This window comes from Acanthamoeba castellanii, assembly GCF_000313135.1.
Source record: "Acanthamoeba castellanii str. Neff unplaced genomic scaffold scf7180000084603, whole genome shotgun sequence".
In the NCBI taxonomy this organism is placed as follows: domain Eukaryota; phylum Discosea; order Longamoebia; family Acanthamoebidae; genus Acanthamoeba; species Acanthamoeba castellanii.
Window position 1 is genome coordinate 551,386 of NW_004457654.1, and position 22,069 is coordinate 573,454.

General features: G+C 58.1%; 8 protein-coding genes across 8 annotated transcripts; 6 read left to right on the forward strand and 2 right to left on the reverse strand.

The window, feature by feature from the left end:
* Positions 1-224: 224 nt before the first annotated feature.
* On the forward strand, positions 225-2,547 carry ACA1_069770 (tyrosine-tRNA ligase; the record flags this gene model as incomplete). The annotated part of the gene is made up of 8 exons (XM_004352868.1): positions 225-471; positions 549-796; positions 883-1,137; positions 1,234-1,560; positions 1,641-1,767; positions 1,876-2,125; positions 2,214-2,355; positions 2,443-2,547. The coding sequence occupies 8 exons, from the start codon at positions 225-227 to the stop codon at positions 2,545-2,547; spliced, it is 1,701 nt and encodes a 566-aa protein (XP_004352920.1).
* A 184-nt stretch (positions 2,548-2,731) lies between these two features.
* On the forward strand, positions 2,732-4,725 carry ACA1_069780 (uncharacterized protein; the record flags this gene model as incomplete). The annotated part of the gene is made up of 7 exons (XM_004352869.1): positions 2,732-2,829; positions 3,049-3,354; positions 3,432-3,512; positions 3,591-3,667; positions 3,770-4,168; positions 4,255-4,392; positions 4,508-4,725. 7 exons carry the CDS (start codon positions 2,732-2,734, stop codon positions 4,723-4,725), a joined length of 1,317 nt encoding a protein of 438 aa, XP_004352921.1.
* A 2,033-nt stretch (positions 4,726-6,758) lies between these two features.
* On the forward strand, positions 6,759-7,133 carry ACA1_069790 (PPOD1 peroxidase; the record flags this gene model as incomplete). The annotated part of the gene is made up of 1 exon (XM_004352870.1): positions 6,759-7,133. The coding sequence occupies one exon, from the start codon at positions 6,759-6,761 to the stop codon at positions 7,131-7,133; it is 375 nt and encodes a 124-aa protein (XP_004352922.1).
* A 1,441-nt stretch (positions 7,134-8,574) lies between these two features.
* On the forward strand, positions 8,575-10,177 carry ACA1_069800 (diacylglycerol Oacyltransferase 2, putative; the record flags this gene model as incomplete). Its single annotated transcript, XM_004352871.1, is given in 6 exon segments — positions 8,575-8,868; positions 9,049-9,266; positions 9,363-9,465; positions 9,607-9,688; positions 9,703-9,887; positions 10,001-10,177. 6 exon segments carry the CDS (start codon positions 8,575-8,577, stop codon positions 10,175-10,177), a joined length of 1,059 nt encoding a protein of 352 aa, XP_004352923.1.
* A 440-nt stretch (positions 10,178-10,617) lies between these two features.
* ACA1_069810 (uncharacterized protein) lies at positions 10,618-15,984 on the forward strand (the record flags this gene model as incomplete). Its single annotated transcript, XM_004352872.1, has 21 exons — positions 10,618-11,025; positions 11,068-11,334; positions 11,548-11,635; positions 11,719-11,826; positions 11,975-12,061; positions 12,143-12,217; positions 12,312-12,432; positions 12,552-12,621; positions 12,722-13,175; positions 13,294-13,517; positions 13,636-13,713; positions 13,795-13,945; positions 14,017-14,092; positions 14,176-14,435; positions 14,523-14,650; positions 14,743-14,817; positions 14,925-15,011; positions 15,122-15,182; positions 15,510-15,592; positions 15,683-15,794; positions 15,896-15,984. The coding sequence occupies 21 exons, from the start codon at positions 10,618-10,620 to the stop codon at positions 15,982-15,984; spliced, it is 3,102 nt and encodes a 1,033-aa protein (XP_004352924.1).
* A 152-nt stretch (positions 15,985-16,136) lies between these two features.
* Positions 16,137-16,724, reverse strand: ACA1_069820 (chorismate mutase, putative; the record flags this gene model as incomplete). The annotated part of the gene is made up of 1 exon (XM_004352873.1): positions 16,137-16,724. One exon carries the CDS (start codon positions 16,722-16,724, stop codon positions 16,137-16,139), a length of 588 nt encoding a protein of 195 aa, XP_004352925.1.
* Positions 16,725-17,153: 429 nt separating this feature from the next.
* ACA1_069830 (Choline/Carnitine oacyltransferase superfamily protein) lies at positions 17,154-19,530 on the reverse strand (the record flags this gene model as incomplete). Its single annotated transcript, XM_004352874.1, has 4 exons — positions 17,154-17,383; positions 17,460-17,583; positions 17,658-18,025; positions 18,117-19,530. The coding sequence occupies 4 exons, from the start codon at positions 19,528-19,530 to the stop codon at positions 17,154-17,156; spliced, it is 2,136 nt and encodes a 711-aa protein (XP_004352926.1).
* A 1,128-nt stretch (positions 19,531-20,658) lies between these two features.
* Positions 20,659-21,914, forward strand: ACA1_069840 (pseudouridine synthase, RluD, putative; the record flags this gene model as incomplete). Its single annotated transcript, XM_004352875.1, has 5 exons — positions 20,659-20,747; positions 20,914-21,056; positions 21,168-21,295; positions 21,411-21,527; positions 21,621-21,914. The coding sequence occupies 5 exons, from the start codon at positions 20,659-20,661 to the stop codon at positions 21,912-21,914; spliced, it is 771 nt and encodes a 256-aa protein (XP_004352927.1).
* Positions 21,915-22,069: the final 155 nt, after the last annotated feature.

Below are 22,069 nucleotides of genomic sequence, written 5' to 3' on the forward strand. Positions count from 1 at the left end.
ACGCTTCTAATATCAGACTCGGCAAAGAGGGACGCTGCCAATCGTGTAATTTTTACAGATATGTTTAGCTGAACCACAACATGTTTGACTTCATTTGTTTAAGAAGGCGGGCTACGTAGCGGCCAGTGGCACTTTCGGTTCTGGGAAAAAACAAGGAAGGGGGGACACAACACATCGGACGAATCGATTGTGCGATCAATCGACTCGATACAAGATCTGACAACATGGAGGGCGAGGTATCGACTGTTGAGACGGTGGAGGTCAAGGAGGCCAAGATCGAGTTGACGCCGGAGCAGGAGGCCAAGTACGAGCTCATCACTCGGGATCTTGAGGAAATCGTCGGCGAGAACGATTTCCGCAGCATCCTCAAGGAGGGCCGCGATGTGCGCATCTACTGGGGCACGGCCACCACGGGCAAGCCGCACTTGGGATACTTCGTTCCCATTTACAAGCTTTCTGATTTCCTCGCTGGTATGCATTGGCCAATTTTGTCATCTCGCTCGGCTACTTGAATTTTAATCACACACGCCTAATTTTTTTTCCTGTAGCTGGCTGCCATGTGACGATCCTGTTTGCCGATCTGCACGCCTACCTGGACAACCTGAAGAGCGATTGGGAGCTGCTGAAGCTGCGTTGCGAGTGGTACGAGTTCATCATCAAGGAGATGCTCACCTACATCGGCGTGCCGCTCGACAAGCTCAAGTTCATTCGCGGTACCGAGTACCAGCTCAGCGAGAAGTACACCATGGACATGTACCGCATGAGCGCTCTCGTCACCACCGAGCACACCAAGAAGGTCAGCATTGCCCTCCCTCCTCTCTCTCTCTCTCTCGCGTTTCCCTGCACGTCGCGCTCACGTGGCTTTGCGTACACACATGGCAGGCTGGTGCCGAGGTGGTGAAGATGACCACGGCCCCGTTGATGTCCAACCTGCTGTACCCTATCCTCCAAGCGCTGGACGAGGAGTACCTCGACGTCGACGTTCAGTTCGGTGGCGTCGACCAGCGCAAGATCTTCATGTTCGCCCGCGAGAACCTGCCCCGCATCGGTTACCGCAAGAGGGCTCACCTCATGAACCCGCTCATCCCTGGCCTCGGCGAGACTGGCAAGATGTCTTCCTCCGAGCCCCTCTCCAAGGTAACACACGCACGACACACATACACACACACGCACGCACGCACGACACACGCTGGCGGGCGCATTCTTGCTGTTGCTCACAAACTGGTGTAACAGGTCGAGCTGGATGAGACGAAGGAGGCCATCCAGCACAAGATCAAGCAGGCCTTCGCCCGCGAGGGTGTGGCCCAGGGCAACGGTCTTCTCGCCATCCTCAAGCACATCCTGTTCAGGTTCCTCGAGAAGCACGACCGACCCTTCGTCGCGCCGCGCATCGATAAGTACGGTGGCCTCCAGACCTTCAAGACCTACGCCGAGGTCGAGGCGGCCTTTGTCCTGCCCGAGGGCGACAGCGGCAAGCTCATGGCCGGCGACCTCAAGGGCGGTATCAGGGACCTCCTCAACGAGTTCCTCCACCCTCTTCGCGAGAAGATCAACGAGAAGGTATGCATCTCCCTCATCTCTACCACCGATTCAATGCCGCCAGCTCACCGCCATCATTTCTTTCTCGGCCCCGCCGTCAGGCCGAGCTCGCCAGCCGGGCGTACCCGCACCAGGCGCCCGTGGTGATCGCCGTGAGCGGCAAGCCCGACGTCAAGAAGGCCGTCCCCGTCGCCGCGCCCAAGAAGGGAAAGGTCGCCACCGCTACGCGTACGTTCATCCTCCCTTCCCAGGGGCTCTTGGGCACCGAACACGGTCAAACGTGACCACGTGGATGGACCCTGATCGAGTGGCGCGCTGCCTCTTCTGCTGCTGTAGTGGGTCCGCAATCGCTTGAGGTGAAGGTGGGCAGGATTGTCGATATCAAGAAGCACGAACAGGCCGACACCCTGTACGTGGAGCAGATCGATGTGGGCGAGGACAAGCCCCGCACCATCGTCTCCGGTCTCGTCAACTACATTCCCATCGAGAAGATGCAGAACCGTCTCGTGCTCGTCTGCACCAACCTCCAACCCGCCGCTCTCCGCGGCGTCACCTCCGAGGGCATGGTCCTCGCCGCCACCAAGAGGTAATCCCTCTCTTTTCTTTCTCATTCAAACAAGCGCCACTTGATGGTATTGTGATGATGACACTTGTTCGATTGTTGTCACACATAGGGACAAGAAGGAGGTGCAGGGCCTCGACCTGGTGAACCCGCCCGAGGGCGCCAAGGTGGGCGAGACTGTCTTCTTCGAGGACGATACTGCCGAGCCCGATAGGCCTTCCATCTCCAACGCCAGGTTCAAGAAGCTGCTCAAGGTACTACTCCCTCCCTCTTCTCTCGTCCCTCTTTGTCTCGTACGCAGGCTTTGCTGACGCCGACTTTCGTCTTCGCCCACTGTGAAGGATCTGCGCACGGATGGTGAGGGTAGAGCGCTGTGGAAGGACTCGCCGTTCATGACCTCGGCCGGCGTGTGCACCTCCACCGTCGTCGATGCCACCATCTCCTGAGCGCTCTTCTTGTTCGTTCTTCTTCGGTGCTAGCAAACCAAAATAATGGTTTTTCTATTTGTTACGCTTTTTATTCTTGGAATTGAAAGTATTTGCAGAACAATTTGAAACGACCAATCCGCTTATTGTGAGGTGAAAAAAAACAGGCTCCTGGCACGGGACAGAAACAAAAGCACAACCAGCCATGGACAACACGACCGGCAAGAGGAAGCGCGCGGAGAAGGCGAGCGACGAGGAGGCAGAGGCCGACGTGCAAGAGCAGGAAATGGCAACCAAGAGAGGGTGCGCCCGGTTTCTTCTTCTTCGTGTCCGTAAGAATTTTTATCAATCCGAAAAATAACTATATGTTTATGTAGAAATTCAATACATCGTGACCGCGCCCTAGTGGATCGAGAAGTATAGAATTATAAAATAATTACTTACTGACATAAACAAATGATAGAAGTCAAATCGTTAGTTGCGTTTTGGCGCCTTTTTTTAACTCCGTAATAACGGCAACAGGAAGACGGAGGAGCAGAGGGAAGAGGACCGGGAGCTGCAGCGCGAGGAGGAAGCCAAGGAAGCCGAGGAGGACTCGATTCCACGCGTGGCCTCGTCATCGACTTCGTCGTCGTCCGACAGCGATGGCGCCGACGCGAACCAGCGCTGGCTGCTCGACGTGCTCGAGGACGAGCACCTCAAGTCGCTGGCCGCCAAGACGGTGAGCGACAAGCACGCCACGCTCAAGGAGTACGAGGCCACCTTCGCCCGCATCTCCAACCGGCTGCTGAACGAGGTCGCCCTCGTCATCAACGGCCAGCCGCACCGGTATGAGCACTCGTTCTTTCTGGCGTGTGGCGGTATGGTGTATGACTTGTGCTGACGTCAGCACATGTGTCCACCAGACTGGCTGAGATCGAGTACTACTACGAGGGCGGCAACCACCATGACACCTTCACGCACTGTGACCCGCTCCAGCAGACCACGTACGCACACACGGCACACACCACATGACACTGACGTGACGTGTATGGACGTTGCGCTGACGTGGTGACGTGTTGCAGGGCCAACTGGTACTTCCACAAGTCCGGAGCGACCTACAAGGGCGGCTCGTACAAGGGGCTCGACATCACCTTTGGCGGTACGCCATCTTCAAAGCCCTCGCACCACGACACGACCAACGACACGACACACATGCAACACACTTCGTTTTTTGAATTGCTCACTGGGTGACGTACCACAGGCCAGGTGGGAGCGGATGGCAAGCGGGCGTTCGGCGGGATCCTCATCCGAGCCATCGAGCCCCTCGCCGGCGCGGCTGCTGCTGAGAACGAAAACGAAGACGATGACGACGACGAGGCGGAGGAAAAGAAAGGCCCCAAGAAGGGCAAGGCCAAGGCCAAGCCCAAGGCTGCGGCCAAGAAGGGCAAGGCCGCCGCGAGCGGCAGCGTGGACTTCATCGAGGGGCCGTCGCTGGTGGTGGACCGCGTGCTGAACGTGTGCGGGGCCGACTCGATCATCAAGTTCGTGGCGAGCAACTTCCCCGAGCACGCGGACTCGCCGCCCGCGCACTACGTCGCCGGCCGCCAGCTGTACCTGGCGCCCATCTCCGCCGTAGCCTCCTCGCCCTCGGTCAAATACGGTATACGCCGGCCGCACCACCCATCACTCATGGCTTCTTCCGCTAACCACACACGCACGACACACGCGCACACTCACACTCAACAGAAACGGTCGCTATGCCCAACCGCGCGGTTCGCGCATCACCGCGTGTTGGTCTCACCCTGAAGAAGGTGAGGGAAGACGCCGAGACCTTCATCATGAAGGCCTACCGCTACTTCATCTACCCCGAGCTCATGAAGAAAGGTACCCCAACTACATTCTTTCCAGGTCTCCATGCAATTGGCCACTGTTAACCAATGGAGAGAGTGTCGTTCTAGTAATTAATTATGTCAATATATCGTATGTTGTGCGACATCAGGCAAGGTGTACATGATCTGCGCGCTGTACTTTGATGCGGGCATGGACGTGGCGGAGGTCCAGCGGGTGTCGCAGACGGGCAAGGCCACCATCGAGAACTACGTGCGTGACTTCGAGTCAGGCAAGAGCAAGAAGGGCGACGTCTCCTCCTTCCGCAACCTCAACCTCAACACCGCCCAGCTGTGCCAGCTCTACGGCGCCGTCTCCACCCTCGTATAATGTGTCGTCGCGGCGGCGAAAACAAGACTTTTGGGCAAATCGATTGCCTCGTCTGGCTTCTTTAATTGCAGCGCGCTCTTCCAAGTTCTGGCCCTTCGGGACATGCCGGATGTGCGTGATGTAGTGAAGACAGGATCCGGTCGCTTCTGCTTTGAACGTGCAGCCGCTCACGTTCGAGGTCAGGCTCCTTTCAGGCGAAGTCGGGGCGATACCCTGGTGCGCGTTCCTTGCGTTCTTGGTCTTTCCTTGCTCCTCGTCACTGTTGTCGTTGTCGCTCGCAGGCAGAGTCTCTGGTGCGTCGCCGGTAGATCTACTGAATACCGAGTGCTGACGTAGTGGACCTCGTGGATGTGGGCGAGGACCAGGAGAGCTGGGGCGGCAGAGGTCCCTGTCATCGGACTCAGAGTCACCTCGCTTTGGAGGGAAGAGATGATGCGAATCTGGACCCCGTAGATGTCGGCCGCTCATCTCTAACACTCTCGGCGGTATGGATGCCCGGTTGCTGGTTGAGCTGGGCGGCAAGCGCATGGAACTGGCACAGGCCGTCTCCGTCGATGGGAACAAGATCGTAGCCGACACTCAGCAGAATGGCTCGCGGTACCTCCCGGTTTGACTCTTAATAACACGAAGCTTGTCCAGCAGGCCTGGAGCTCAACGCCTTTCCAGGAGACGACAAGCTCCCAAGGTGTTGTTGGACCTTGTTGCCTTGCCTTCCAACAGGTGACTCACCCTCTTTTCACATGAACACAGAGACATGGTACTCCAAGGAGTGTGAGCCATCCCCCAACTGGCGTGGTTCACTGTTGACTTGCTCCATTTCTTCTTCAAAGTTGCTGGAGTGAGCGCCAGAAGTGTCATGGGACATGCTGATCTGCTCATCATATGCCTCAGTGAGTCTGCATGGTTGGGTGTGCACTGGCTAAGTGCATGCCTGAGCACTTGACAACTGATGCACTTCTTCTCCTCCTTTGCCTCTGCCTTGCCTGGTCTTGTTGCCATGGCCTTGACTGTTGCTGCATAAGAGTGCTCCTTGCTTTGCTTGAAACTGGCCATTTGAAATGCTGCTGGAGTGGGGTTGGAGTTGCTCTTTGATGAATTGATGAGCTGTTCCTTGGTGATGAGGTAGGTTGTGATGCATGGAAGGTCATACTGTGATGGTGTCATTGATGGCCATGATGTACTTGGAGAGCTCAGGGCGTAGACCAGCAAAGCTCTCCAACTTGTGCTGCCAATCACAACACACCACTCAGTATGTTGGTCTGGAGGATCATGGATCTCTGCAAAAGCAACCAGGGACAGTTCATCAAGTGTGGAGCAGGCCACACTGAGTGCCTTCTCTCAACAGACAATGAGTTTGTCCAACTTGATCTGAAGGTGATTAATGAGGGCCTCATCCATTCTATACAAGACAAGAGTTATGAGATTGGTGGAGTTGAGCATTTCAAACTCTCCACTCAGTACAGTGTAGAGCAGATGCTCCATAACCAGTGTAGCTGGCAGGGGTGTAGAATCCATACAAACTCACCAAATTACAAATGCAATGACAATCTTGCCTGTTCAACAGTACACTAGCTCCAAGAAACACTACAACATGAAGATCAAGCATGCACACAACCTCACAACCAGGCTGGTATGATCTCTGTGCAGTACTGCCTGGTATCACAACCAATCATCCAGTGTACAGGATTTGAGGGGACATAATCCAGGCAAATGTGAATTTTTGAGCAGAGTGTCGCCCACCCAAAGGGGTCAGACATAGTGTAGCCTAGAAAGGCCGCAAGAAACCTCCCGTCGCACCACTGCTAATTTACGCGCTCGCCAACCATGGCCCGAAGCTCGGCGACCGGTGTTTTAAACCCCTGCCACATGGCTCCCCATTGGTACACTAACACGCGGTCAGCCCATTGGTTGACTTCGTATAAACTTCTATGAAGGCAATTGCCGGACTTTCAGCTCCGACCCCCATAAAATCTGGCCTCGCGTTGCCTTCTGCTTCATCACCACAACCACAACAACTACCACCCTCCTACAACATGCCGAAGAAGTTCACCATCAAGACCCACCACGGCAAGTACCTCTGCGCCGAGCCCGCGCACACCGTTGTGGGCAACCGCGACGCGGCCGCGGCGTGGGAGCACCGGGAGGTCATCAAGCTCGGCGGCGGCAAGGTCTACCTGAAGTCGGCCCACGGTAAGTACCTCTCGGCCGAGACCAACGGCACCGTGGTGGCCAACCGCGACACCCCCAAGGAGTGGGAGACCTTCCACGTCCACAAGCTGGGCAACAAGAAGGTGCACTTCAAGACCCACCACGGCAAGTACCTCTGCGTCGAGCCCAGCGGCAAGGTGATCGCCGACCGCGCCGCCCCCAAGGAGTGGGAGACCTTCGAGTTCCGCAAGACCCACTAAGTCAGCTATTGAGCCCCTGAAGGCACATTATTAAAAAAGGAACTTCTTGGTGAATGATGAAACCCATTGCCAATGTTCCGAGTTATTCGGAGTGGGCACGCTCTGCGTTGTTTTTTTATTATTATTATTTACTATTTATTTATATATTTCTACGCCCGATTTCTGGAGAGTGCGCGCCGTGAATGTGGCCGGGTCGGCTTCGAGCATACCGCCCTGAGGATCTCGGCGCAGTGGCTTGGTGAAAGCTTCGCGTAGGGGGCTTCGAGCTCGAAGACGATGCACCAGTGCGCGAGGAAACAGGAATGGCAGGGTGGCCGCCAAGAGCGGGCCTAGCACGCACAGGAGGGCGATGAGCTTCACCCTCGTCCTGGTGGGGGGGTCGTGTCCGGTCCCCAGCTCCAGAAGAGGGCAGCAACGCTGGAGAGGTCGAAGGTTTTGCCATGGTCAACTGGGCACTTGGTCCTGGCAGATGTAGGGGGAATGAGCAGGTCACATATGGGGAAAAGGTTGAGTGGTTCATAGAGCACCACAATCACTGCAATCAACAACTTGAAGGTTGAGGATGGTTGTTGAGATGCTATTGTTTCCAACTCAATGAAGTTGGTGATCACTGCTATGGCTTCCTCCTGTTCTGGGGGAAGCTTGTCTCCTCACTAACAGAAGGAGTGAGGAGTGATACTGGCTCCATGTTGCTGGAGCCAGCATGGTGTCTAGCATGGCAAGTGTGTGGGGTGACCAGCCCTTGGTTTGTGTGCACCAGAGATCCTGCACTGGTTCTGGAGTGAGGGCACAACCAGACAATCCAGCCTGGAGTGTGCAGGGTCCATGAGGTTATGGAACCACTGCCTGCTGGTCCAGACTGGCACCATGACCATGGCTTGCACCAGTGCAGAACCCACTAACATGGCCACACCAGAGGACAACACTGCAATGATCCATCAGTGCACAAGTCATGCACAACCACCACCTGACAGACAAAAGCAGCCTTCATGGATGGCAAGATCTGCCCCCTCAAGGAACAAGCCCTACAAGAGCTACTTCCCCTCAAGCACACAATCTCAGGGAACCATAAGAAGAAGGTTTGTTGTAGTAGGGCTTCTTGCCCTTTGAATTTGAGAATGATGTAGTTGCAGCCAGCAGACCTATGAGTGACCAATTCCAGTACATGGTTCAAGACAATGCACCTGAAGTGGATGCAGGTGCAATCAGTGCTTGCATGTATGCTGAGGAATGTTCATGTCAGGTGATAAACCCAATTAATTGAGTGGTTATGAGAATCCTGGGTCAAAAGCTTTTAGTGCCATCACCATTAAATTAACATGTCATGAAATTGTTTCAGACAGTTTCCCAACCACATTTCAGTACGAGGTAAAACACATCTGTCGATTTTCGCAAGATGCTGGGGATGTCGTCCTTGGCGCATGAAGATGGCAAGGAAAAGATGACCACTCGCGCGATTGAAGGCAATGGGAATGGTGTAGCGGCTACAGGCGAGGTAAAGATTAGATACGATGCCAAGGAGCAGGGGTGGCTGTCATACATGGTGGCCCTCGTGACACTGGCGATGCTGGTCGGCTGGTTCTACGTGATAGCTTTCATCGTACTTGTGTGCATCTACGCCACGCTCGTGCACCAGTCCCTCGTAGCCGTGGCGCTCCTCATAGTCCTGTTCTCTTCCACCTACTGGCCCTCCCAGATTCTCTGGCAGGAGTTCATCGACTTGCCCATCTGGAAGGTCCTCGTCCTCACTGCGCTCGAATTAATCATTATTAATAATCTTTCTAATCTTATTATTTTTAATTTATTTCTAATTCAATAATCAGAACTTTGGTCTTTACATATTTCAATTCTTTATTGTCAGATCAATAAATCAGATTAGATTCCAATTTATTCAATAACTCACGCTGGCGGATAGACCTGGTGCGAGTACTTCTCGTTCACGGTGATGCAGAAGGGCAAGGGAGTGTCGCCCGACAGGCACTACATCTTCGTCGAGTTCCCGCACGGCGTCTTTCCCCTCGGCTTCATGCTCTCCGCCACCATCGTGCAGAAGGTGTTGACCGGCCTACGAGTCGAGGGCGCCATCGCCTCCGTTCTCTTCCGCATTCCCGTGCTCGCGCAGCTGTGCCATTGGTTCGGCAGCAGGTGACGTTCACTCTCATCTCAATCCTTGCTCTTGGCCAACAAACACTTGCCACATACACTAATCATCCACACATACAACAACAGGCCTGCCACGACGGGCAACATTCACAAGCTGTTGGACCAGGGCTCGGCTGGCCTCATGGCCGGCGGCATCGCCGAGATCTTCCTCTCGTCTCGCGAGCACGAGGTTTGTCGTTTTCCCTCATCCCCTTCATTACTTAGGCCATCGCTTCGTGAAGTACTGATGCGCTCGTTGGTCACCTGTCGTTTGTTGTGTCGTGTCTTGTGCTGTGCTATGCATGCTATGATATGCTATGATGTTCAACAGAAAGTGTATTTGAAGAAGCGCAAGGGATTTGTCAAGATCGCGCTCCAGCGTGGTGCTCCTCTAGTGCCGATCTACTACTTTGGTACATCACACCAGCCGCCGCTGCCCTGCAGATTTCTTGCCAAGTCCTCATTTCCCTGCTCGAACGTGTAACTGTATTGCTAGGCAACACGCAGCTGCTTGACTTTGCTGGAGGTCCGGCCATGCAGAAGGTCTCGCGGTCTCTTCGCATGTCGCTGCTTCTCTTCTACGGCCGGTGGTACCTCCCCGTGCCCTATCAGGTACGCTCGACACGACACGACACGACACGACACGACACGACACGACACGACACGACACGACACGACACGACAACTGCCCAGCTCACGATGGCCCACCTCTTCACACCTGGCAGGTGCCGATCACGATGGTCATCGGCGAGCCCATGGAGGTGGAGCAGGTGGACAACCCCACCGACGAACAGATCAACCAACTGCACGAACGATTCGTGGCCGAGTTGCACAAGCTGTTCGACGAGTACAAGCACAAGGTCGGCGGCAACTGGCACAACAAGCAGCTCCTCGTCGTGTGAGCCTGTAGTGAACATTCAACCGTCGTTTACAATCCACCACAAGAAATATTTATTCACCAAAAACCTTCTGAGCTTCTTGAGGATGAAGAGGGTGAAGGTCGGCTGATGATGATGATGATGATGATGGGCAGCGCCATCTCAAGGAGATCACTCGGTCGCACGCCAACAGCCGAGGCTGCCTTTTCTATTTCTGTAATTAAATTTGTCGTTTTCTGCGGGGCAGCCCGACAATAAACGAGAACGTCGGCTCCTTTCTTTCCTTCACCTCCGCCAGCGCACGTCGTAATCGTTCTAATCTCTGAGCCTGTGCCCGCAGTTTGGAGCAGTCTCACATCTTGCAACGGTACGCAAATCCCTTTGGTCAAATGTATTTTTTCTTTCATGCGACTCAAAACTATTTTCCGGTTGCAGATTAGATTTGTGCTTCTACGCGGTTGTGAATGGCACGCTCGCTCTACTTGCGGCTGGCCCTGGCCCTGGCGGCTGCTGTGCCCACGAGCCTCCTCTACCTCTCCACCGTAATCGACCTCCCGTTCCATCTCCTGACCACAGCTGGTGGCGGCTACGGCGACGAGGTGGCGACCGTGGTCGTTGACGATGTGCTCTACGTGGCCTGCGCCGTCTACGCCATGGCGGGCCTCATGGCCTGGACCTGGCTCGCGGGCAACCGCGCCCTCGCCCGCCACTTCTTCACACTGCCGCGGCTGGCCAGCCTGGGCCGGCCACTCACCGTCTTCTTCCTCGCGCTCCTGCCCGCCGTGCTGGTCGCCGCCCAGGTGGTCCAGGACGCCGGCCGCTACCACGCCCTGGTGGTCGACCACGAGGTGTCGCTCGAGGCGCTGCTCTTCGTGGCCTTCGACCTGTTCGCCGCCTTCTGCGCCTGCGCGCAGGTGTGGTTCGGCGTGGCGCTCCAGGTGCAGCTCTACGCGTTCGAGCTCGGGCAGGACCGCCAGCGCTACACCCGCAAGCTCTACTTCCTCTACACCCCAACACCAACGCCAACGCCAACGCCATCGTCATCTGCCTCTACAACGACGGCACCAGGAGATACGGCAGCGATGGTGGGAGATGAAGCTGCTGAGGAGAACATGGCCAAGAAGAAGGCCTACGAGCTGTCGATGGACCCGACCTATGCGGGCTTCACCAAGTCGGTCATGGTACACGCATCACCGCACACGACACACGACACACGACACCACACGACACCACACGACACCACACGACACCACACGACACCACACGACACCACACGACACCACACGACACCACATGACACCACACGACACCACACGACCACACGACACCACACGACCACACGACCACACGACCACACGCAGCTGATAATTGTTCTTTTGGGCGGTGGGTGACAGTCCATCAACGATTTCAACGCAAACGCGTTCGTGCGCGAGGGCGCGATTGCGGTCATCTTCGTGGTCGACCCGTTCGCCTTCCCCCAAGGTACGTGCATTCCCATGCCGCCCACGAATCATCCGGTAGCAAGCAGGCCCATGTCTGACACCACTTCGAATCGACACCTACAGGCGTGGGTCACGATGAGATGACCCTGTGGCTGAGCGAGGAGGCGACGCTTCGCGTTTCCGAGTCTGCCGATGTCGGTCCGCGTAAGAACATTGTTTACACGCCCGAAGGTACTTGCTTCGTCATCATCGCTGCCGCTCTCACGCTAATTCTCATGCCTCGTGTCGTGTCGTTGGTCGTGTCGTGTCGTGTCGTGTCGTGTCGTGTCGTGTCGTGTCGTGTCGTGTCGTGTCGTGTCGTGTCGTGTGTTTACGAAAGGAACACGACGCATCGCATTCCTGCGTGTCAAGTTCTCGGTCTACGCTGTCCTGCCGCAGAACGCCGCTACGCTGCCTCCCCCGCCTGGTACGCGCAGGCCTACGCAGCAATGCCTTGTTGGTGATAGTCACTAGCAATCGCTCATAATACTACTCGTTTCGGGTGCAGCCGACATCCCGCGATACATCGATGAGTGGCTCAGCCAATTCGGTGCCAGCAGGCTTCTGCCCCTTTGCGTCGGTGGTACAGACTCATTCCCCCCCGCACGTGCTTCTTCTCTTGGTTGGCCAAACATCTGCTGATACTTGCATGATATGATGCATCGCTCGATGTTTAGAGAGCGACGAGGAGTTCAGAAGGTGGCAGACCGAGTTGGGACACACGATCGGAGGCGCGGTGGTGAACCCCAACGCCAAGTCGCCTCTCGTGCGCAAGCGCATCAATGAGCCCTACATGGGGTACGCCAGCCTGGTCTCGTCGTGTGTCGTGTGTCGTGTGTCGTGTGTCGTGTGTCGTGTGTCGTGTGTCGTGTGTCGTGTGTCGTGTGTCGTGCTGCGTAGTGTCTCACACGCAACAGATGGTTTGATTTCCTGCGTTGGCTGGACACCTGTTCCGACCCCCAGTGCGCCCGCTACCATCGCTACGAGGTACGTACCTCACCCATTGTACCACCTATGGAACCACACCCATCCACGCTACCACCACTCGTTCCACGGTAACCGTTTCCACCCATGGCGCCACCTTAAGGTCGAGAAGCTCCGCGAGCGGCCGTCCTCGCTGGTGCCGCGCTTCGTGGACTACGTGTGGTGGTTCCTCGCGGCCAGCCACGGCCCTCGGCAGCTCGAGCGTCGCTACGAGATCTTCAGCGGCCGCTTCAACCGCCGCCTGGCCTCCACATCGCTCGCCACCATCGCCGCATGCCTGGCCGTCTTCCTCCCGCTGCGCCTGCACTACTACCCGGCCATTAACCAGGTGGCCTTCTTCGCTGCCTTCACGGGCGTCGGGTGTCTGCTCTACGTGGCGTGGGCCGTCGTGGCCGAGCGCCTGCACCGACACGGCGCAGCCGCCGCAGTTGGAGCTGGCGGCGCCAAGGGAACCGAGGAGAAGGGGCTGAGGGTGGAGGGCCTGACCGTGCCAACGACCGACGACGGCGCGGCTCTGCTGCCTCACTCCGACCGAGTGGGTCTCAACGACGTCTCACGTACGCGCGACTTCCCTCTCCGCATTCCTCAAATTCCGCCCACGCAGCACGGCCAACAATTAACGACACGACACACGACACGACACGACACACGACACGCGACACGACACGCGCGCAGAAGCGTCACCGAGCGGTGGCACGGTGCTGCCGGCCAAGTATCACTTCCACACCAACGTGGCGCACTACCACCAGGAGGTGCGCGATAAGGGCGAGGGGCATCACACTGACGGCGACACCGAGATGGACCCGGCGAGCGCCGTCGCCAACCCCTACAGCCCGCTGCCCGACTCCGCGCCGCTCCTGCGCGTGCCCTACACCTGCCCGCTGTTCGACATCGTCAAGGTGCGCGTTCACACGTTCTCTCTTACTTCCGGCAGCCGATAACAGGTGTGGGTGTGCGCGTGCGCGTGCGGTCGTGCGTGTGCGTGTGCGTGCGGTCGTGCGTGTGCTGTGTCGACAGGGTCTTGATGATCCGACGTACCTGTTCGGCGGCGAAGGCGATCTGCTGTTCGACGAGGACTATGAGCAAAACGACGTGGTACTGTTCGCGGGCCATGATGACACTCATCGTTCACGCTTGAGCTTGCTTGAGCTGACGCGGCACACGAACGGCGCGCAGATGTTGCCGCCGGTGTTTGGTGGAGAGAAGGACCGGGTGAGGTGGCAGCCAGAGGGGAAGGACGAGGACTACGCCGTTCATTTCGGCTCCTCCAAGGCCAAGGAGACCAGCCCCGGGCAGCTCAGCGACGAGTTGCTCATCGTCAACCCCAGTACGCCCTCCACTTCGTTCTTTTCGCTTTTCGCTTTTTATTTATTGACTAATTCATGTTGTTGGGCACAGCATTCGAGTTTCAAGCCGAGACAACAGTTCCCTACTTTTGCATCTGGACAGAAGAATTCCTCCACAAGCACCTCAAGTACAGGACCACACACACACACACACACACACGACACGACACGCACGACACACGCACTCATTGGAATGGTTGGGCATGTACAGGGGCGAGCCCATCGTAATGGTGACGATGCCCGGCACGGGCCTCCCGCTGCCCTACCAGCTGAGCTCAGCCAAGGAGCGCGCCGAGCGCCAGCTCGAGGCTTCCGGCAGCAGCGGCGCGGGCGCCCTCGTCGACGCGAGGACGGATGAAGACAGGCAAGACGAGGAGCGAGCGGCCGCTCTGATGCGGCTCTTCGCCTCCTTCAAGCCCGGCCTCCCCATCCCTCGCGAACTGCTCGACCACGACACAGCCCTCGTCCAAAGTACTTCTCGCTCTTGGCTCTTCGCTCTTCATCTTTCGCTTTTTTCGCCAACCCGCTAACACGCTGGTATGGTGGTGGTGGGAACAGAGTTGATCCAGAGCGAGATCGTGGTGTCGGAGGGGTACTGGCGCAAGCGGGCTGCCTATTTCAAGCAGCAGAACGAGCGCGCCCGACACGAGCTACGGACCGTGGGCTACACCATCCTCCGCAACCTTGTACGCCGCGCCGTGCCTTCTCTCCATCGCCACCCGCCACCCGCCACCCGCTCACTCACTCACCAATGGTGTCTTGCATGCAACGACAACAGTTGCCCAAGCGACACCTTCACTTCCTGCGGCGGTACTACCGACGGCTCTTCCAGGCCCTGGGCGGCCAACCAGCGGTACGAGCACTCGCCCTCCGGAAACTCACGGGCGTGGGCAGAGCTGCACCCTTCTGTGTGTAACAAGGCTCGTCACCCTCATATATATGCACTGCGTGCATGTGCAGGCGGACAAGTACCAGATGCAGAAGACGCAGTGGAACGACGAACCCAGCTCGCGATTCATCAACCACTACCTCACCGGCATGATGCACGTACGTGCGTTGTGTGCGGTGCCGCGTGCCGCGTGCCGCGTGTGTTGTGTGGCATTACGAACGGCTCATGATCTCTCCCTTACCGTGTGCGCATTGCGTTTGGAAACCAGGACCTGGTCCAGGAGCCGGTGCTTCATCCCGGTCTGGCCCTCTCCATCTGGATCTTGAAGGGTACGCCTACTCCTTCCCCTTTGTCCCCCTAGCTTTCCACTTCCTCCCGCGCTTGCAGTCTCACACCCACCACGACACAACATTCGCTACAACACACACGACACACGACACACGACACACGACACACGACACACGACACACGACACACGACACACGACACACGACACACGACACACGACACACGACACACGACACACGACACACGACACACGACACACGACACACGACACACGACACACGACACACGACACACGACACACGACACACGACACACGACACACGACACACGACACACGACACACGACACACGACACACACATACAATAGGACATGGATTCCCGTTGCATCGGGATTCGGTGCCGCCGTTCGACCTCACGCTCGATTTCGTGCTCGACCACGTCGGCCCCCAGGTACGCGTGCCTTCCTTCGCGAAGAGAAGAGAGAAGAGAAGTGCGAGTCAAGTCGCAGCGCATTCTTATGGGAACTTGGGTGGGACACAGCCGCGGCCGGTCACGTTCATCAGACGACGACGCGGGGCGCTGGGCAGCCTACTGCCCGGCGTCGAAGAGATGACCCTCTCCCTCTCCGTCGGCGAGGCCGTTCTCTTCCGAGGTACGCGCCCAGCACCACTCGACACACTCGACACACACGGCACACGACACACGACACACACGGCACTGGCGGTCACCTGAACGCATGGGTCGTGGGTGCAGGATCGGAGATGCCACACTTTGGCGGCGACCTCGGCGAGGGCAACTATCACAACGTGCTCCTGTGGACGTGGTCCTACGTCCGCGACTGAACTCTCCGCCGCTAACCCGACACCAACCGCACACATTGGTATTTGTTTTTATTAAAAAACGGTTTTCAAATAATTTGATGACGTTATTGCCATAATATATTACAATTTTATTACAGTTTTGTTGTTGTCGCAAAGCAAACTGGTGGGTAATCTCAATCGGCGTGCTGGACGGGAACGGGAAGGCCGGCGTTGAACTCGGCGTTGAGGGTCTCCACCTGAAGGCGCTTGGAGACGTAGAGCATGCAGTAGTTCCCGTAGAGGACCTGGCCCACGTACTCGGGCAGGCCGTTGGCCACGGCGCTGGCGCGGGCGTTGGCCAGCACCACCGACTCGCGGCTCGAGTCCAGCACGTCCTGGCCCGCCGCGTACTTGATGTAGCCGGCCTGGAGGGCGAACGAGAGGCGCGTGGCGTAGAGCTGCATGAGGAGCTCGTCGAGCTGGTTGATGGGCGTACGGACACAGTCGAGGGTGGTGCAGGTGGAGGCGTCGGGCAGGTTGCCCAGCTGCTCGAGCGACTTGATGTAGCGCACGTTGGCCGCCACGGCGGCGAGCGAGTCCTGGACGGCGTTGATCTGCGCCGTGAGGTTGGCCTGGAGGGCGGCCACCTGGGCCTTGAGCTGGCCGTACTTGGCCGGCAGGGCGTTGGCGATCAGCTCCTCCAGGTTGTTGGCGTTATTGGTGGTGGCCGAGGCCGCGCTGGCGAGAGCCAACACGAAGACGAAGGCGAGCAGGAAGCGCATGGTTACTTGTAAAGGGTGGTGATGAAGAAGTTGGTGGTGAAGAGGTTGGTGGGTGTTGTACAAGTTGGAGGGCGTTGGGGGTATGTTTGTGGCTAGTGAGATTTTTATAGGTTTGACTCCGGTTGTAGGGCAGGCGCGACCAATTGGGTACCATAATGAACGATGGCCTATAGTAGTTGGCGCCTATTGTTGGAACGCTACACGGAAGCAACTCCGAACGACATCCGAGTGGCGGATTCGGGAACTCATTTAGTTTTGCACCAACCGAGCCAATCGCATAACATGGGCCGGTTGTGGACCTGGGCAGCCGTTGCACGGGAGGGACGCACAGTTTCCCAACACGTCCGATTGGTGGTTTCTGCCGCTCATTGCGTGTGTCGTGCGGTTGCGTGTGTGTCGTGTGCCTCAGCGGGTGGGTCCGACGATCCTCTAGAGCGAGGCGGGGTGGCTGACGGTCGTGGCAATGGTTGCGTGGCCGGCGGCGCGGCGGCGCGCCCAGCGCTGGACGAGGGCGAGCGCGGTGACGAGCGTTGGGAGGAAGGACCGACGGATCGCCGACCGCGAGGTCAGGGTGAGCTTGATGTGGTCGTCGGCCAGCATGTAGCCCAGCACGTCCATGCTCTGCGCCGGCGGGATCCCCGAGAACACGAACTCAATCCCTGCACACGCAGCACACGGCACGGCACGACACGACACACACGACACACACACGACACACACGACACGCATGAGAACAGGCTCTGAGAAGATTGGAAGTGGGCGACATGCCGGCGTCGTTGCCGAGGTTAGAGCCCACAATGTGGTGGCGATAGGCCGCCTCGTAGGTCGGGTTGTCGGTCAAGGCGTGCGGCGGGTGGTCCTGCGCAGGAGGAAGCCCGCTCGCCCAGTGAGTCGCACATAACGCAAGGCCGGTCGGCTTGGGGGTGACGGTACGGGGAGGGTGCCCATTTCGTTGGTGAGGAGGAAGAGGTGGAGGTAGGACTCCATGCCGGCCTTGTGTCGCGCGAGTACCTCCAGGTGGGCGTCGATCGCCTTCTCAAAGAGCGCGACGAGACCCTCGTTCTCGCCGCACGCGTCGAGCGCGTCTCGCAGTCGCGCGCCGCCGCTGTCGACGTCACCACCGGTCTCGCCGCGATCGCCATCCATGGCCAGGTGGGCGAAGAGGGCGGCCTGCAGCGCGCGGAACTCGGCGGTGAAGACGTCGGCGATCATCAGCCGACCGTCGAGGTAGTGGCGAGCGTCGAGAGTCTCCAAATTCCACACATACTTGGCCTCGTCCACGCAACTCGCAATGTGCAGCGCTGTCATTCCATCAACGGAATTTGAGATACGCACCACCGCACACAACACGACACGCACGACACGCACGACACACAACACGCGTGTGTGTACCGATTTGGAAGCAGGCGTCGGGGCTGGCGCTGTGGTCTTTGAAGAACTGGCGCCCAACGCCGTGTACGATGCAGTCGACGGTCGTGTCAGCGAGGGCTCGCGTCTGCTCGATGACCGCCACCCGCACTTGGCTCAGCTGCCCGCGCAGCTCGTCGTCGTCGTCGAGCGGACCCCAGTTCAGGTGCCGCCACTCGTAGGGCTGAACCTCGTCGCCGTCGTAGCAATCGTCGCCCGAATCTTCTTCGTCCGCCTGGGCCTCCTGCCAGAGGAAGGAGCACAGTTTGTGCACGACGCCCGAGTCGGCGAAGGAGTGCTCCACGTTAAGGCCGATCATGACGTCAGCACCGCCATCGTCACCGCCAGCGCCATCGCCCGCCTGCCTACGATCGGAGGCGACGATGAACTGGAGTCCCTTCTCGAACCACCGGTTGCACTGGCCGCGCGCCAGGTCGGGCACCCCATTGAATACCGTGCGCAGCCGGCGCCGCCGCTCCAGCTCGCCGGCCTCGACGCGCACGCCGTCGGTTTCAACTTGCGATGCTGTGCTGTCGACATTTCCATCGCTGTCGTCGGCGTCGGCGTCGTCAAGGCACACCAGGAAGAGCGCGTCCTGTACAACGGAGAGCACGTGCTTGCATTCCGGGTGTTGCTGTGCAACGCGGGCGCGCAGGGCCGCGGCCGCGTCGCGCTCCATGCAGGTCAGCAGGCCCATCAGCTGATGGTGGTGACCACTGGCGGAGGCCGGCCGCAGCTGAGCGCCCGACACGTGTCGGGCGATCGCGGCCAGCGTGGCCCGCAGCCCGGCGGCCGACGCGCTGGGCACATCGCGGCTCGGCACCGTCACCGCAAACAGGTGCCCTCGGCACGCCACCACGAAGCTCGCTTGTGACGGCGATGACGAAGTCGATGATGAAGAGAACAAGATGGGCGACGGTGAAGAGTGTTGGGTGTCGTGTCCCTGGGCGGGCAGGCGGGCCGAGCCGAAGAGGGCGTGGTACTGGCCGCACTCGGGCAGTTGGCTGTGGCCGGTCGTCGTCGTCGTCGTGCCCTCGACGCGCCGCAGGAACTGGTCTCGGTCGGGCCCAGAGAGGCCGGCCCAGAACGCCAGCGCGGCTCTGGTCACACAGGCCGCGACCTGGGCCAGCGACGCCGACCGAGGCCGGGGCCGGCGCGTGAGCGGTTGGAGGACGACAGAGTAGTTCTCGCCGAAGGGCAGAGGGTCTCGGTTGGCCAGGTGCAGGCGGGAGAAGAAGGTCTGCGTGTAGATGTTGCCCTGAGTGCCGGCAGTGCTGCCATTCAGATGGTGATGGTGTTGGTCGTGGTGGTAGTGGTGGTGTTGGGCCAGCCACTGCTGCACCTGTGCGGCGGTGGGTGAGGTCCGCAGGCGCTCGACCTCCTCGGCAAGCGCGGCCATCTCTGCGTCGTTGGCGGTGCGCGACCGGGCCAGTGCCAGGAATGCCGCACACGTGGCATCTGTTGCTGGCAAGGGCTGTGCGGTCGGAGGAGGAGTGGGACCAGTGGTAGAAAAAAAAAGAAAGAAAGGGGGGTGAGTACAGTGGCTGCGGGAGGGCGAGAGAAAGGCAGAAGGCCACATCAGTGAGCAGAGAAGGAACCTGGTAGGGCAGATGGCAGGTTGTGCCTTGGCCGCTTGAGGGCTCCATGGAGGCGCTAAGTGTGTAAAGGAAGGGAATTGTTTGACCAGGCAAAGCCCCAGTTTGTTTTAAGAAAAGCAGTTTTGTTGTTAATTTAGTTACCAGCTTCATATATGGAGAGTAGGGGGTGTAGCTCACATGGTAGAGCGAATGCTTTGCATGCATTAGGTAGCGGGATCGATACCCGTCACCTCCAACTTTTTCTGTGAGTGCCACTAGCTGTTTGCTGGCACTGCTTGTTCTTTCTTTTTCAATGGAACAGCCAAAGAATGGAGGATGCGTGTACCGAGATCGCTTAACCCGGAGCCTGGAGCCAGGCACTACGGTCCTCTCGTTCTACACCACACATCACCCGCACTTCTCCACGACCATATGGAGCCTCCGCATCCGTTCCGGTACCGCCGCCATTCACTCAATTAAATCGTCTGCACGACAAAAAGGAATGCGCTTTTTATCATTATTTTAATCTAATATTATTTAACTAATACTATATTGTAATTTAAATACCAGGGCTTATCCGCCTCGACGGCCGGCTTGTGACCGATGAGGGGGAAGAGGTGCGATCGGGCCAGGTTCTTGAGTACCATCGGTTCGCCTCCTGTGCTCTTTTCTAACGCACCTGCAGGGTGGAGACTGTGCTCTGCTTCTTACTGTAGAGTGCTTGAACACAGACCGCCGTGGACCGAGCGGCCGGTGCCTCGGCTCGACCCGGACAGCGCCGTGCTCTACGACGACAAAGACTTCGTCGTGTTGAACAAGCCCTCAGGCATGTACATCACACCTCATTACTTGGCAAGCGCGGATGGACCCAATGCCTGGTCGCTGATTGACTGAGCGAGTTGGACCAACCGACATCGACAGGGCTGCCCGTGTTGCCGTGCGCCGAGTTCATGGATAACACGATGCTGGCGATGGCGAGACAGCTGACCTCGTGTAACAGCCTCACGCCCATCCACCGACTCGGACGCGGGACCTCCGGGTATCACACCCACACCCCACACACACACACACACACACACGACACGAGACACGACGCGCGCACCGCACACACGACACGCGCGCCACCGCACACGCATACGATATAACACCCGATTATAGATCCTCTCTTCGATTCCCTTCAGCTCACGTGATATCTGCGCGTGCAGGGCAATCCTGTGGGCCAAGACCGCCCCGGCGCGGAAGGTCCTGTGTCGCGCGATGATGGAGCGGTCGTTCAAGAAGGTCTATTTGGCCATCGTGCAGGGCCTGCTTCCCCTGCACGAGACATTCACCATCACGCAAAGGATCGGTGCGTGTGTGTCGTATTGGGCTTCGTTCTTCTTCGTTCTTTGATTCTTCGTTCTTCTTCGTTCTTTGTTTCTTCTTCTCCTTCGGGAGCTCAACCGCATTATGTGCGCAGGCCCGGTGCCCTATGCGGCCTTGGCCCATACGCAGTCGATCTTTGCCGCGTCGGACGATGGTAAGGAGGCCACGAGCCACGCCACCACGCTCGCCGTCAACACAGAGCTCAACCTGTCGCTCGTCAAGGTACTACTCAGCCGCGGTCAGTCAACCGATTGGCAGAGCCCAAGGCCCCCATAGCTGACGACATGAGTCCCGGCGTGCGTCGTGTGCGTCGTGTGCGTCGTGTGCGTCGTTCCAGGTTCGTATCGAGACCGGGAGAGCACACCAAATCCGCATCCACATGGCCTACGCGGGGCATCCGCTGCTCGGCGACCCGTTGTACATCGCCGGCGGCCTTCCTCGACCACGCGCCATCGTACCTTCTTCGCTCTTTGTTACTTTCATTCATTCTTTGTTCGCTCGTCTTCATTCTTTCTCCCCCTCCCTTACTTACATGTACTCCGCACAGACCGAAGAAGACCACGAAGAGCGATACCGCAGAGAATTGCAGCAGGGGGAAAAGAACGAAGGCGACGGCGATAGTCACAAAAGCGAAGACGGCGCCCAGGAGGTGGAGGACGACACCAACGGCGTGCCCGGCGATCTAGGGTACTTCCTCCACTCGTGGAAGCTCGTCTTCGCCCACCCGACAGCCTCGAACGGCGCCGCTGAGCGGATTCGAATCGTGTGCCCGCCGCCGCCGGCCTTCCGAGCGGCGTGGGGCCAGCAGCCACTCCCCTCCCGGCCTCACGGCCTCACTTAATGCAGCAATTGTTGTTGCGTTGAAACACAACCAACAACCAACACCCAGTGTTTGTTGATTGGTCTGTCTGGTGTGCAGCATTTTCTCAGAGTTTCCTGGTGTGCACTTGGTGGTTGCCCCAGCGGAGAATTCGCAAGTCAATTTGTTGTCGACAA